This window comes from Balaenoptera musculus, chromosome 19, assembly GCF_009873245.2.
Source record: "Balaenoptera musculus isolate JJ_BM4_2016_0621 chromosome 19, mBalMus1.pri.v3, whole genome shotgun sequence".
NCBI lineage: Eukaryota > Metazoa > Chordata > Mammalia > Artiodactyla > Balaenopteridae > Balaenoptera > Balaenoptera musculus.
The window spans coordinates 57,246,392-57,259,370 of NC_045803.1; the positions used below are offsets into that span (position 1 = coordinate 57,246,392).

At 61.5% G+C, this 12,979-nt stretch overlaps 1 protein-coding gene across 10 annotated transcripts in view; it reads left to right on the top strand.

Moving 5' to 3' along the window:
- Nucleotides 1–12,979, top strand: part of GSE1 (Gse1 coiled-coil protein) — a 423,047-nt gene that overhangs the window by 364,566 nt on the left and 45,502 nt on the right. Inside the window, exon 1 of one of the 10 annotated variants that reach the window (XM_036832484.1) lies at nt 1,252–1,291. The exons of 5 other annotated variants lie outside the window; for them this stretch is intronic. Coding sequence is in view for 2 of the 5 variants with exons in the window: in XM_036832483.1 (XP_036688378.1) it covers nt 1,905–1,911 (7 nt within the window). In the remaining 3 variants the exon portion in view is untranslated. Of the gene's footprint in view, nt 1–1,251; nt 1,292–1,772; nt 1,912–2,200; nt 2,222–3,069; nt 3,091–12,979 lie in introns of those variants that run through there. 4 more of the 10 variants (XM_036832483.1, XM_036832487.1, XM_036832485.1 and 1 more) reach the window with 4 other exon arrangements.

Here is a 12,979-nt window from a genome sequence, read left to right on the forward strand (position 1 = left end):
CGTTTGTGGTCGGCCAGGAGCCTTGTGCAAGGCGAGGGGCCGATCCGCGTGCGCTCGGTGGAAGGTGGAGCAGGGGAGTGGGTAGCTTGGCGGCGCCCGTCCGGGCCCTACCCCTAGCCCCCCAGCGGGCACACAGGCGGGTTCTGCTCCCCGCTGGCGCGGGCTCCGACTGCTCCAGGCCTGCCAGCGTCATCGGGAACAGATGGATGGGGGGTGGCAGGCGCCCAGCGCTCCCTCCCGTCGCAATCCGGACTGGCGCGGGGAGGGAGGGAGAGAGGGAGAGAGAGGGAGGAGGGAAGGCGGGGGAGGCTGGGCCCGCGGGGACGGCTGCGTGCGCGCCTGCCAAGCGCGGCGCGGGCATGTCCCGGGGCAGGTTTGGGGCTGGCAGAAGCGCGGGCTGGCACCGGCGGCCGAAAGTTGAAACCCGCAGCGGGGCGCAAGGGCGGCCGCTTGGGGCGGGGGAGCCGGGGAGTGGGTACTGGTTTGCCTCCGGGCTCAAAAGTATGAAAGCTGTAGAGGATTTTCAAAAGAGGATGTACGGGGAGAGACCCCGGGCCATCCGAGCAACGTTGGGAGCTTCGGACGCGCGGGGTCGGAGCCCGGGGCGCCGGAATGCGCCAGGGCCAGGGGCGTCGGGCGAGGCCTGCGCCCATTAACTCAGCGCTTCCGGGAGACGCGGGCCGCGCTGGGGGTGGGCTCGAGGCTGGTCGTCTGTGCCCGCCGCCGGTGGGGGCGGGGCGGAGCCCGGCGTTGGGGGGAGGCTGGGGCCCGCCATTCTTCGCCGTGCTGCTTGTGGGTGCCCAGGAATTTCAGGACGCTCCCTGAGTCATTCCAGTCTGTCAAGTGCCTGGGTGAGGTGGGGGGGGGGTGGGTGCCAGGAATGGGGAGGCGGTGCTCTGGGGCCGGAGGCCCAGTGGGTCGTGCCAGTTTCTGGAGGCGGGCGGCCTCGCCTCTGACCGCAACCCCAGCTACTTAATGACCCCCCGGGCGGAGCGGCGCCTCCGTGGGCTCTCCAGCCGCTGGGACGTGGGTTCTTTAAAGAACTACCCCCTGCCCCCCGCGCTGTGGGCTTCCCAAAAGTTCTTTCAAAGGAAACGGGAAGGCGGAGTTTCTATAATTTGGGGAGGAAGGAACATAGGCCCCAGTTCTTAATATTCAAGTTTTTCGAGGTGCGGCCGAAAGAGGGGTTTGGGGAAGATAAACGCACAGAGCCGACCTTGTATCTCCCTCCCCTCCCCCAACACAGACACCGGCTCCGAGAAAGTTTTCCTCCAAAAGGCCTCTAGAACACGTGAGTTTATTCGTTCACTCCTTGTTGGGTCTGCTTTGTGCCAGACACTGTTCTAGGCGCCGGGGAAGCGGTCGTGAGACGCAGGGGCGCTGCTCGCTTGGCGGGCGTGTTGTTAAGTGACTGTTTCCTACTTTTGGAAGCAAGTGCCTAGTCTCGGACACCAGTGTATCTGGGACCTCTGAGCAGTCGAGCCAGGGGCCCCCGGGAGCCTGAGGGTGGCACTTCCCCTATCTCCTAGTGTCCTCGGCTCACCTGGCCGGCCTGGCTGGGGAGGGGCGTGTGCCCGCGCGGGTGTACCCGGGCGCTCGTCGGTGCGCGCGCGCGTGTGTGTTTGCGGCTGAAACCCGACACCTCCCGCTGGCTGAGGTCAGGGAGCCGGGAGCGAGCCAGTGGCCCGGGAGTGGGCGGCGTTGCGCTTGGGTGTGTCTTCGGCGGCGGCGACAGCAGCAGGTGTTTCTTGGCCGGGGCCCCGGAAGCTCCACCTCCCCAGCGGGCCCGAGCTGCCGCCGCCGCCGCCGCCGAGCAGCCCCGGGTGAGATAAGCAGTTTAGACAAACACTGGGCGACGGTGGCTCCAGCATGTGTCAGGCGAGGCGGAGCTGCGGGGCCCTGGCATGAAAGGTGAGCGCGCCGCGCCGGCGGGGGGTGGGGGGCGGTCTCCGCGCTCGCCCCCCTCTCCAAGTTCGCGGGTTCCGCCGGGGCGGCAGCCAACGGCTCCGGGGCAACTTCCCCCGGAGTGTGAACGGCGATAAGAGCCAGGCGGGCGGGCATGCGACCAAAGGTCCCCCCGCCCGCGGCGAGTCGTAGCCTGGGCGTCCGGGCTCCAGGCGGGGGCTCGGGCCGCCGCGGGGCTCGGGCTCGGTGGCTGCGTTCGGCGAGGGGCGCTTAGAACGTGCGGCGAGTGGGGAGCAAGGGAGCTGGGGGCCTCTCGGTGAGCTGTCTACATTCCGGCTCCGGAGTGAAAACTTTGTGGCGGCGGGGGAGGGAGCGAGGGGGGGCGGCGGTACGCCCCCGCGGCAGGTGTTGGCGGCGGCTGGGGGGGGCGCTTGCCCGCCGCGGCCGCACGTTTTGGTTTTTTGTCTTTCTCCCCTCCCCCTTCCCTCGGAGCTAGGGAGACCGCCGGGAGGGCGGGACTGCAGCCTCCGGGGTCTCCGACCCCCACGCCCTGCTTCCCAAGGGCGCGCCCCGGGCTCCGGCGCTTCTTTCCTCCCTCTCCGCTCCCCCCGCTTGTTGGAGCCGTTCCCCTGCCCCTCCCCCCTGCTGAAGATGGCTGCCCCAGCCTCGGAGGTGGGAGGTGATTGCATCCGCCGCCCCCCACTCGCACTGTCCTTTTTCCCCTCCCCGGCCCTCCCTGCTCCGCCTGGATGCGCCTCCCCGCCCCCAGCCCGGCGGCCGCGCTGATGGGCGGCCAGTGGCCCGACCGAGTGGAGCCGATTCAATTATATTGCAGCACCAGAGACACCTCCTCGGCCGCCCGCCCGCCTCTCTAGCAGGCTAATTAAATTCCCTTCGTGGAGGCGGAGCGGGAGTTGGGCTCGCCCTCCCACCTCCCCCTTCCCGCTCCCCCTCCCGAGCTGGGGAGGAGGGGGGGAGGGACAAGGGGACCACTTCGAAGTGTGCAGTGGAGACTGAGGTGCAGGTCCCGGAGAGAAGGGGTCGCCCGGATTGGGTGAAGTGTTGCCGCGACACCCCACGTGATGGGCCGGGGTCCCTTGCTGGAGCGCCGGCTTTAAGTTTGGAGGGCTGTGTGCGCGGCGGGGAAAGCACCTGCCCGCCGGCTGGGTGGTGGATACCAGCTGAGTTGAGTCGATTTGGTTCTTGTTTTGTAAACTGGCCTTTGTCTGGGAAGTGCGTCTAAAATACATTAAACCCTTGTTAACCCCTGCAGTGCCTTATCTGGGGCCCACACAGGCTGTGGTTTGGAAACAAAAAGCGGGACCACCGGATGAAAAAAAGGGCTGCTTTTGTGAAAAGCTGGAACAAAGGGCCCAGCGGATTCTGGGTGGGAACCTCCCCGCCTAAGCCGATTTCCAGGCAGAGGGACGGGAGGGCAGAAGGTCTCGTTGGGGCACTTTGAGATGTCCCCTGGTTGGCTGGCTGGGCCCTCTCCCCTGGGATTCGGCCCCCCCCTCCCAGGGGAAGGTGGGGGGACCCCAGGTGAGCAGGCTGCCTCTGGGCTGCCCTCAGGATTACTTAAGCTCAGGGCATGGAAGTGTTGCTCAGCTCGTGTTTATTATGGGTTGCCTCCACCCAGACCCTGAGGCTCAGGCCACCGCCTGACTCAGCCCGGCCACGCCACAGGTGACGGGGGCCCAGGGCGCAGGCTCTGACGGGCAGCCCAGCCCGTGTGTCATCCCGGCTGCCGGCTTCGCAGGGGAGTCGCCGCCCCGCCTGCCCCGGGGACTCGGAAGCTCTCCGCAGGCCTGGCTCTGTGATAACAGCTACAAGGATACTTCACGACGGGCCCTATCAGCACAGTCCTGACCCCTGGGTGAAAGGGGGTGCCGGGTTGGCCTTTGTCACTTTGTCTCACTGCGGCGAGGAGGGAAGGGGGGGTCGCAGGAGCCAGCCAGGCTTTTGACACTCGGATTTTCCTTTCTGTGAACCGCGTGGGCGGTGCGAGTCTGGAGCTGGTGAGCGGCCAGGCCAGCGACCCGGGGTCAGCCCCGCCTTGGGAGGGGAGGCTGGGAGGCCCGTCCGGGTTCCAGGCATGGTCATATCTCTGGGGCCAGGCCCTGGCCTGTTGGGGACAGCTTTCCGAATCCTGGCTTGCTGGAGTTGAAAAGGGTTTAGAGAGCCCCCTGCTGGGTTTTCTGCAGCTGCTGCTCGCCAGCCTTCTCCCCCACCCCCACCCCCACCCCCCACCGCCCAGTTAAGCCACAGTCTCTGGGTTTGTGGCTCCTGCCTGGAGAGTTCTCAGAGTTCCGCGGGTGATTCTAATGTGCAGACTGGGCCTGGGAATCAGTGCCCTAACAGTGGGCACACTGAGGCCCAGAGGAGCATGGGGCCAGCACCCGAGCCCACGGCAAGCAGCGGACCCCTTTGGAAGCTCCCATGGCCTTTGCCAAACCGTGCCCGCGGGCAGACCTTTGGCCTCCTAACTTCCCCGTCTGGGGGAAGGTCAGGGCTGCAGATCCGAGAGAGCCTTGGGGTTTCAGAGCAGAAGACACTGCCTGCCTGTGGGTTCAGCATCTCTGGCCTCTGTCTGGAAGAGACAGAGCGAACTGCGCACAGCGCCACTCTGTGGCAGACCTGGGTCCTGCACCTCCAAGCCGGACACCTCCCCAGCCCACTCAGTCTCTAATGGCTCTTGACCCTTTGGCAGGTGGCGTCCCCGCTCCCCTCTCCCCTCTCTGAAGGAGGAAGGGCTTCTGGGCTCAGAGCCCCTTCCTGAAGGGTGGGTGCCCGCGGCTCCTGCTGTCCCAGAAGAACACAGGTGAGCAAGACCTGGCTGCTACGTCTCTGCTCTTGCCCCGGCAACTCGCAGGGGCTTGTGGAGTCAGCCAGCAAAGCAGGTTTTTCCTGGCCCCGTCCGAAGGCTTGGAATTCCCAGCCTGGGTTGCTCGAAGTCCACGCCAGGCTGGGGTTGGGTGGCAGCGCGTTAATTACCTCTGTTAGGGCGACACGGCAGCCTCCAAAGCACAGGGCTGCGTGAGGCCGCCCGGCCCCCCTCCTGTCCCGTCCCATCCCCTCCCCCGCTTCTGCCGGCAGAGCTGTTTTTCTAAGCTACAGGGATCCATGTTTCGGGTGACATTTCAGCTTGGCCACTCGCTTTCCTCTCTCACCGAGTGTGGTTTCCCCACGCTGGCCTTGCTCCCCGGCTGAGGCCACAGGCGGGAGGTGACGTTTGGGAGTGTTCCTGTCAATGAGAATTTATTGAGCGCCTGCTAAGAACCTGGCCCGTGCGCGCTGCTGGGAGGTATGCACACAGCTAACACCGCCGGGGCCGCTCTGGAGGCCAAAACGCGCGGGGGGCGGCGGGGGGGCTCTTAATCTCGCCTCGGCAGCTGCTTCTCCCCACCAGCCTCTTCGCTTGCGCCTCTGCCCCAGCAGGATGGAACCATGGGCGTTCATGCTCCCTGCCCTGTCCCTGTCTTTGCTGGGGCTGCTCTTCCGCCTGGAATTCTCCAGTCAGCTGCAAATCCCAGGGGTCCCTGAGACCACCTTCCCCTGCCCCTCCCTTCCCCACGCTGGTTCAGAGCGGAAGCTGCCGCAGAGCTGGGGAAGTGAGAGCAGCCTCTGGAGAGGGTGGGACGGAGGCCAGGCCTGGAGAGAAGCCCATCTGGGCTGCTGATGGGGGAGGGGGACCAGAGTTCACAAGCATCCGTGGAAGAGAGGGGATCTGGCTGAACTTGAGGCTTTGTGGGGTCCTGGTTGGACTTGGGGGGGTGGGTCTCTGGGAGGTGACTTTCAACCGAGGAAGGAGGTGTGCAGGGAGCAGGAATCCCCCAGACCAAGTGCTCATTCTTGGCTGTACTTTAGGCTCACCTGGGGAACTTAAAGCTCCCAGGCCGGACCTGTGACCAGTTAAGACCCAACTCTAGGGGTGGGGCCCGCACATCTTTATTTTATAAACCCCCAGCTGAGCTAGAAGGGCCTTCTGCCGGGGGCGTGGGGCAGAGTGGGCAAGGAATTCCTCTCCTAGGGGGAAGGTGGGTTCATGCTTCTTAAGGAGAACTGGGGTCCCACGTGGGAAGCCGGAGTCTGCCCTGTTAGCCCCAGAAATACGTGGGACTGGGTAGTCCTCTTCCAGCCGGGGAGGCGGAGGAGAAGCAGTGCCTACGACCCCATCACTGGGTCACTGGGTGGCTCTGGGCTTTGTGTTAACCTGGGGTCGACTCCTGAAGGTAATACTCCTTACCTGCCCCTGGTGAGCTGCAAGCCCTTCTCCTAAAGGGGCCTTCAAGTGCAGAGTTGTATTTGGATGGGTGGCTTCTGTGCCTGTCTGAAGCTCTGGCCAAGCCTTCCAATTCTGGAACCGGTTCCTCCAGCTGGAGGACTCGACGTGTGTGAGGAGTTGCACGTTGCCGTGGCTTTGGGGTGGCCAGACCCGGGTGGGGGGCATCCCACGGGCAAATGAGGACATCAGCCCTCCCACCGCCATCAGTAGCCCCAGCTGTTTCCCATCGGTAGGATGGAGCTGCAGAGGCTTTTTCAGAGGTAAGGGTTTAGATGACGTAACGTATGCCGCAGCCTGCCCTCAGTGGGTCATTGCAGGGGAGGGGCCGAAAGCCTCGGGGGCCTGGGGTTAGCCCCCAAGTGTCTGTCGATATGGTGGTCAGTGTCTGGGCAGGACGTTAACGTCCACCTCTGGCTCAACCAGTATGACCTCTCATGCTTTCCTTCCGGGCTTCGGTTTTCTCGTCCGTAAAGTGGGAAAGGCAGCGGCACCCGTGTCCTTGGGCTGTCGGGGGTTAAATGCTTTCTTATAAAGCGCTCAGAGCAGCGCCTGACGCGGAGAGCTCTTGTGTAAGGGCATGTCAGAAGCACGCAGATCCTTCCCAACTCAGTGGCTCTAGGATCCCTGTGATTCTAACTTGTGAAGCCTAGAAGGCTCTGTTCCCCTAGACCTTGGCCTTGGCAATGTTTGGCGTGGGGAGGGGCGGTGGCCACTTCTCCGACCAAGACCCAGAGGCTCAAGGTGCCAAATCAGCCCCTGCAGACCCTCCCCTCTTGGGGCTGCAGCATCCAGACGTGTTCTTCTGAGGCCTCACCCACCCCCAGGGTCTTGATCACGTGCCCGCACACTCCCCCCTTGCTCAGCAACTTGTTGCCCCCCCCCGCCCACCTTGGTGGCAGTGGGTGGGATTGCACCCCGGGTGGGGAGGAGGGAGGTGAAATGGCGGCCCCTCCCCAGCCCGGCCCTTCCTGCGCTCTGATGGTGCATCTGTGGCCACAGGCAGCAATAAAAGGAATCGATCGGCAGGCTTTTGGTCGGGTTACGCCGTCTTGAAGGAAATCCACGTGTCAAGCTGAGGAGGGCCAGGCCTGCCAGCAGGGGCGGGCAGAGGCCTCCTTTGTGCTACCCTGGGTCTCCTCTCCCCCTGAGCTGAGCCGGAGCCTGTTTGGGGGGGCGGGAGGGCTGGCCGCCTTCGTGTGACACGCGTGAGGCGGGGTTGTGTTCTCTGCTGCTTATCTTCCCCTGAGGGTCTGGCTTGCGGGGTAGGGATTACCCCCCTTTGACTGTTAGTTGGGAGAAATGGGGGGCCCCATGGGAGCTCGTCTGTCTACCCTCCTCTGCCTCCGCGGGGGCTCCTGCCTACGTGCCATCAGACCGCTGGTAATAGGTGTGAAATGGAAAACCAGGGGACGTGAGCGGATTTGTCCTACTGAATTCCTGGTGTCCGTTTATCTTTGAATGTATTTTTGTAACTTTTTTACATAAGATATTTGGTCTCTCTCTGTTGACTTAAACACGTGAGGATGTGCTAGACTAGATATCAAAGTTGAATACGTGTAAAGCTAAAATTCTTCAGCAGATGACAGTGTTGGAGGGACTTCTGCATCCCAGAGGTGGCAGGGCTGTGTGGTCGGCCCCTGCTGCCTCACGAGTGGGGGAGGGGTAGTTGCCCCCATTTATAGGACGAGAACACTGAGGCTCAGGATCAGCCCCCGTGGCTCTGCCCTCTGGGCCCTGTTTCGATGGACTCTTGAAAAGGATTTCTGGTCGCCCCTGCTTGGGCTCCCAAGGGGAGTGGAAGTGTGGGCTGAGATTGTAGGTTTTAAATCAGATTGATGGGGCTTCCCTAGTGGCACAGTGGATAAGAACCCGCCTGCCAATGCAGGGGACACGGGTTCGAGCCCCGGTCTGGGAAGATCCCACATGCGGCGGAGCAACTAAGCCCACGCGCCACAACTAGCGAGCCTGCGCTCTAGAGCCCGCAAGCTACAACTACTGAGCCCACGTGCCACAACTACTGAAGCCCACGCGCCTAGAGCCCGTGCTCCACAACAAGAGAAGCCACCGCAATGAGAAGCCCGTGCACCACAATGAAGAGTAGCCCCCGCTCGCCACAGCTGGAGAAAGCCCGCGTACAGCAAGGAAGACCCGACGCAGCCCCCCAAAAAAAAGAAGAAATAAAAATGAATTTAAAAAAATAAATCAGATTGATGGCCAGGCTTTTCTCCTTTCTGAACATGTCGACTTAGCTTTTTTCAAGATGCAGTTTTCACCTAAATAACGTGTCTTATAAGACTAAGAAGGACTTCCTTAGTAGGGGTGCCAGTCGCGGGAGCCTGTCACCTGGGCCCAGGGAGTGCATTTTAACCAAACAGCTGGTTTGCAAGTTGAAACAGGCAGGACTGCGTCGCCTTCCTCCTTGTGAGGAGCTGTGTGTGGTGTGGTGTCCGTGCCGGGCTTCCCCAGCCAGGGCGCTCAGCGGGCCTCAGGGTTTCACGCTGCAGTTTCCAGCCGTGTCCGTGTCACGTGCAGCGAGCCCCCCATGGGTGTGTTCACACCTCGGGACTGATCTGTTGGCTACATTTCCAGAGGGGAAGAGGGCTGGGCGTGAAGGCTTGACACATCTTTAAAGATGTTGCTAGATTGCTCCAGAAAGAGTTGCAGGGACTCGCTTTTCTGCCCACCTGTACAACCCAGACCTTTATTTACTCAATTCTGGGGTCCCCTCTGCGCCCCTCAGCCCTTGGCCTCCAAGGACATCCATTCTGCCCACAAGGGGAGGAGAACCCTTTGACCAGCCTCGGCTTTTGTTGCACCCACGGCAGGTCTCGGGTGTAGATCCGACTGCTCCTCGCCATGTGACCCAAGAGTCCTGGGGGGTGAAGCCTGGTACCTGTGAGAGCCAGTTCTGGCCTCGGCATCCTGCCTGGGGTGCAGGAAGCTTAGGAGTTCCCAGCTGGAGCTGTGGAGGGGGTTTTGTTTGTTTTTTTGAAGTGAAGGATTATTTAGGCCTAGGCAGTTGGCTGCTCAGCAGTTGGTGGACGATGGCTGTGGCCAGAGGAAGGTGGCTGGCTTGACCTGGCGTGTGGCAGGGATGGGACTAGGGAGCTCATGGCTGGTGGCTTGTGACTGCTTTTGCGAAATGTTACCTGGTGGTCCTATTCTGAAGCCCACTTTGGCTGCAGGGTAGTTGGTTTTTTCCAGTGGGGCATTTTCTGATGTCTGGGCATGGTACATAGGGCTTTGAAGATGGCAGATGAGCCCAGGTGAGGAAACACCATTAGAACTTGGACCATGGAAACACCATAAGAACTTAGTATTTTACTTTTGACACCCTGGACTCCCTTGGCCTGGGTAGAATATATTGGGGAAGGGTGTTAGTATCGGCGTTTGATATGTAAAGAATTCTTTGCTATAGGCGTCTGTAATCCGGGTTCATGGGTGCCAGCCACCTCTACACACACATCCCTGTGGGGTTTACAGATGGGCTTCTGTGAACGTGGTCAAAGTACGTGCAGAATTCAGTGGATATGTTTTTCTGGGCAGGGGGTCTGGTGTGTCACTTGGAACCATTGTGAGAATGGAACTTTTGCAAAAGCAAAAAAAACCCCACAAAGACGTCTTATGACTCGAGGCAGGTCCTGGCTTTGATTCACGTGGGACCCAGCTGCGGTTGACAGCTGCCGGCATCACCCCTGCAGCTGAGGGTGGAGGGGTTGACCTCTTGCTGCTGAATCTGCTCGGAGGTGTTGCCAACATCCGTGCTGAGCATCTCGGCCGCGCGCACGTTTATTAATCTCCTGTGGACCCTGCTCGTCACCCAAACCCACATAGTTGCTAAACTGGAGAGACCTGTGGCATTGAGGGGCCAACCAGCCTGCGACAGCAGGGAGTGGCGGGGACTCTGGCGAGTTGGCAGCCTAGGGACAGACGAAGGGACCGTCGCCACGCTCGGGATTATGGTTGGTGGCTCCTACTTTTTCAAGGGAAATGGGAAATCTTCATTTTGACTTGAAACCAGTTTTAAGATATCATCCATTGATTCATGTTTAACTTTTTAATTTGTAGTTTTTAATATTTTATTTATTTACTTATTTTGGCTGCACCGGGTCTTAGTTGCAGCACACGGGATCTTTGTTGAGGCATGCGGACTCTTAGTTGCGGCCTGCATGTGGGATCTAGTTCCCCCACCAGGGATCGAACCCGGGCCCCCTGCACTGGGAGTATGGAGTGTTACCCACTGGACCACCAGGGAAGTCCCCATTGATTCACATTTAAACATGTCTTGAGTTCAGGCCAAATAAACAGGTTGATGGATGAAAGGCGGCCCGCTTAGCCCCTGCCACCTGCTGTCTAGTCCCCCTACCCCAACCCCGGGGTACGGATGGGGAAACTGAGGCTCAGACCACATGAGGACCCGACAGGACCCCCCACCAGGGGGGGTTCGGGGGAGCCAGGCCCGGATCCCCATCTTCTGGCTGGTTTCCAAATGAGGATGCAATTCCTTGACTTAACTCCTGGTGGTCCTGCCATGTGAGACTCTGAAGTTGCCCGTCTGCCTGAGCAGGGGGCCAGGCATCCCCCTTCTCCACGGTGAATCCGGTAGGCTGTGCGCTGTGGAGGTGGGACTGACGTACCTGTTCTGCAGGCTGAGGACCTACTGAGTGCCCTTTGGGCCTTGGGGGTGCAGGCGGGGGTGCCCGCCCCGCACAGACAGCTTTGTCAACACCCACTCGGCATCGAAGAGGCAGGACTTCCCTGGTGGCGCAGTGGTTAAGAATCCGCCTGCCAATGCAGGGGACACGGGTTTGATCCCTGGTCCGGGAAGATCCCACATGTCGGGGAGCAGCTAAGCCCGTGCTCGTCACAACTAGAGAAAGCCCATGTGCAGCAACAAAGACCCAACGCAGCCCTCCAGAATTAAAAATAATAATTTGTTTGAAGGGACAAATGCTATTCTGTTCTCTGATCCTTTCTCCTCACCTGAGGGGCAGGGCAGGAGCTGTCTAAACACCTAGATTCCTGGGCCCTGGGGCTGGGCAGGCCCCGTTCAGCAGTGGCCTCTGCTTCCTCTTCTCAGTGCTCCTCAAAGTTTGGTCTCCCGGTCAGGTTTCTTCCCTTTGGGAGAAGGACCTGGCCTTGACCCCTGCCCTCCTGGCCTGTTTGCCCGCCACCCGGCCCTGGCCTGCCGCTGCGTGGAAACTTGGAGGCGTTTGGCCGCCGCCTCCTGGCTAGGTTGGGTTCCTGTCCTTTGGGACCTCTGACCCCCACCTCTGTCCTGCACCCCGTGCCTCCGGGCTCCACTCAAAGGGCTCCTTTGTAAGGAGGCGGCCTGGTTAGCTCAGGGGCCCCGGGCACACAAAGGAGTTGCTCCTGGGGTTGTGTGCCCTCCAGCCCAGAGCTGCCGGAATGTGGGATTCAGGGGGTGCAGTGGGCCCCAAGGTGAGATCTGTTCTTACTCCCTGGCTCTGTGCCACTTCTGACCCTCCCTGGTACCATCTGTAAAATGATGCAGCATGTAGGTGGGCGCTCACAGCAGCCTGCAGGATGGGACGTGACCCCTAGGAGGTGGGGGGGTCCTTTCCAGTGTCTTCTTGTTTAAAGGGAAATTGCTGGCACAGCCGCAAGGAAAACTGGATTGCCACCCCAGCATCTCTCGGCACGCAACCCCAGGCAAGGGTATGACTCTTCCAGCCTCAGTTTACCCATCTGTAGAGTGGGGGTAGGGATGGGCCATGTGGGAGGCTCCTCGGGTGACCTGTTTGCCTGGGGTCTGTTCCTGGAGTTACTGTGAAGGGTCACTGGGGCGCTCTGGGCAAAGCCAGGCCTTGTTGTTGTCACTGCTGACGCCATTGTTAAGGACCGCCTCCGGGGGTCCTGGGCGCCACCCTTGACCCGGCCTCTCAGCCTTTTTTGTGTTAATTGTGCGCTTCCCCGGGGCTGCCAGCTTTCTGCCTGCCCCCCACCCCAGGCCGCCCGCCGCCCCCTGGCTGCTGCCCGCCCTTCGTCTGCCCGTCCAGGCTGCTCCAGACGCAGCGGCCGCTTAGAATAATCGCCCTCAAATGTTGCTGCCATCTGCTGCCTGACTTCCGTCCTTTGCATCCACCGGAACCTCCGGGACTCCCGAGCGTCTGAGGCCTTGAACCTCAGCCCCTAGGCTGTCCTTGGAGGCCTCTGTCAGCGGGCTGCTCCGGGCGCCAACCCCGTGCCCATCGCTGTCCTCAGGCAACAGAGAACCCCTCGCTCTCCTCTCCACCCAGGAGCCGCCGCCCCGTGAACCAGCTTGGGGGGCCCCAGCCCCACCTACACCTCCCGGTGTTACCTGGCACCCTTGCCCCGAGGGACTCCCGTGTGTGGGCGTCTGTCCTGAACGCTCTTCACCCCAGGACCTGGATTCAGCCTCCGGAGAGCCCCCCCAAGCAGTGTCGCTGACATGGCAGTGCGCAGGCAAGGGGGGACCCCTAAATGTTACCCGGCCCCCACCCTGCCCCTACCCCCCCCCATTGGCTGCAGCTGCGGGGCGTTGCTGAACCCATCTGCCGTGGCTGCCTGGGGACCCCAGAAGTTAGCTTTGCAAACAGCTCACGCCATGGTGCTGGCTCTGGGAGGGGTGGGCTCCCATTCCCATTGACTGGGGGTCCTGGCAGACACTTTCTGCAGCTCGTAAGCTCCTGCCTTCCCCGTTCTGTAGTGACTTCATAAATGCTGCTGACCGAGAGGGCTGCGTGGGGTCGGAGGGGGGTGATGGCAGCCTCGTCATAAAATGAGCTGCCTTGTTACTCATTTTAC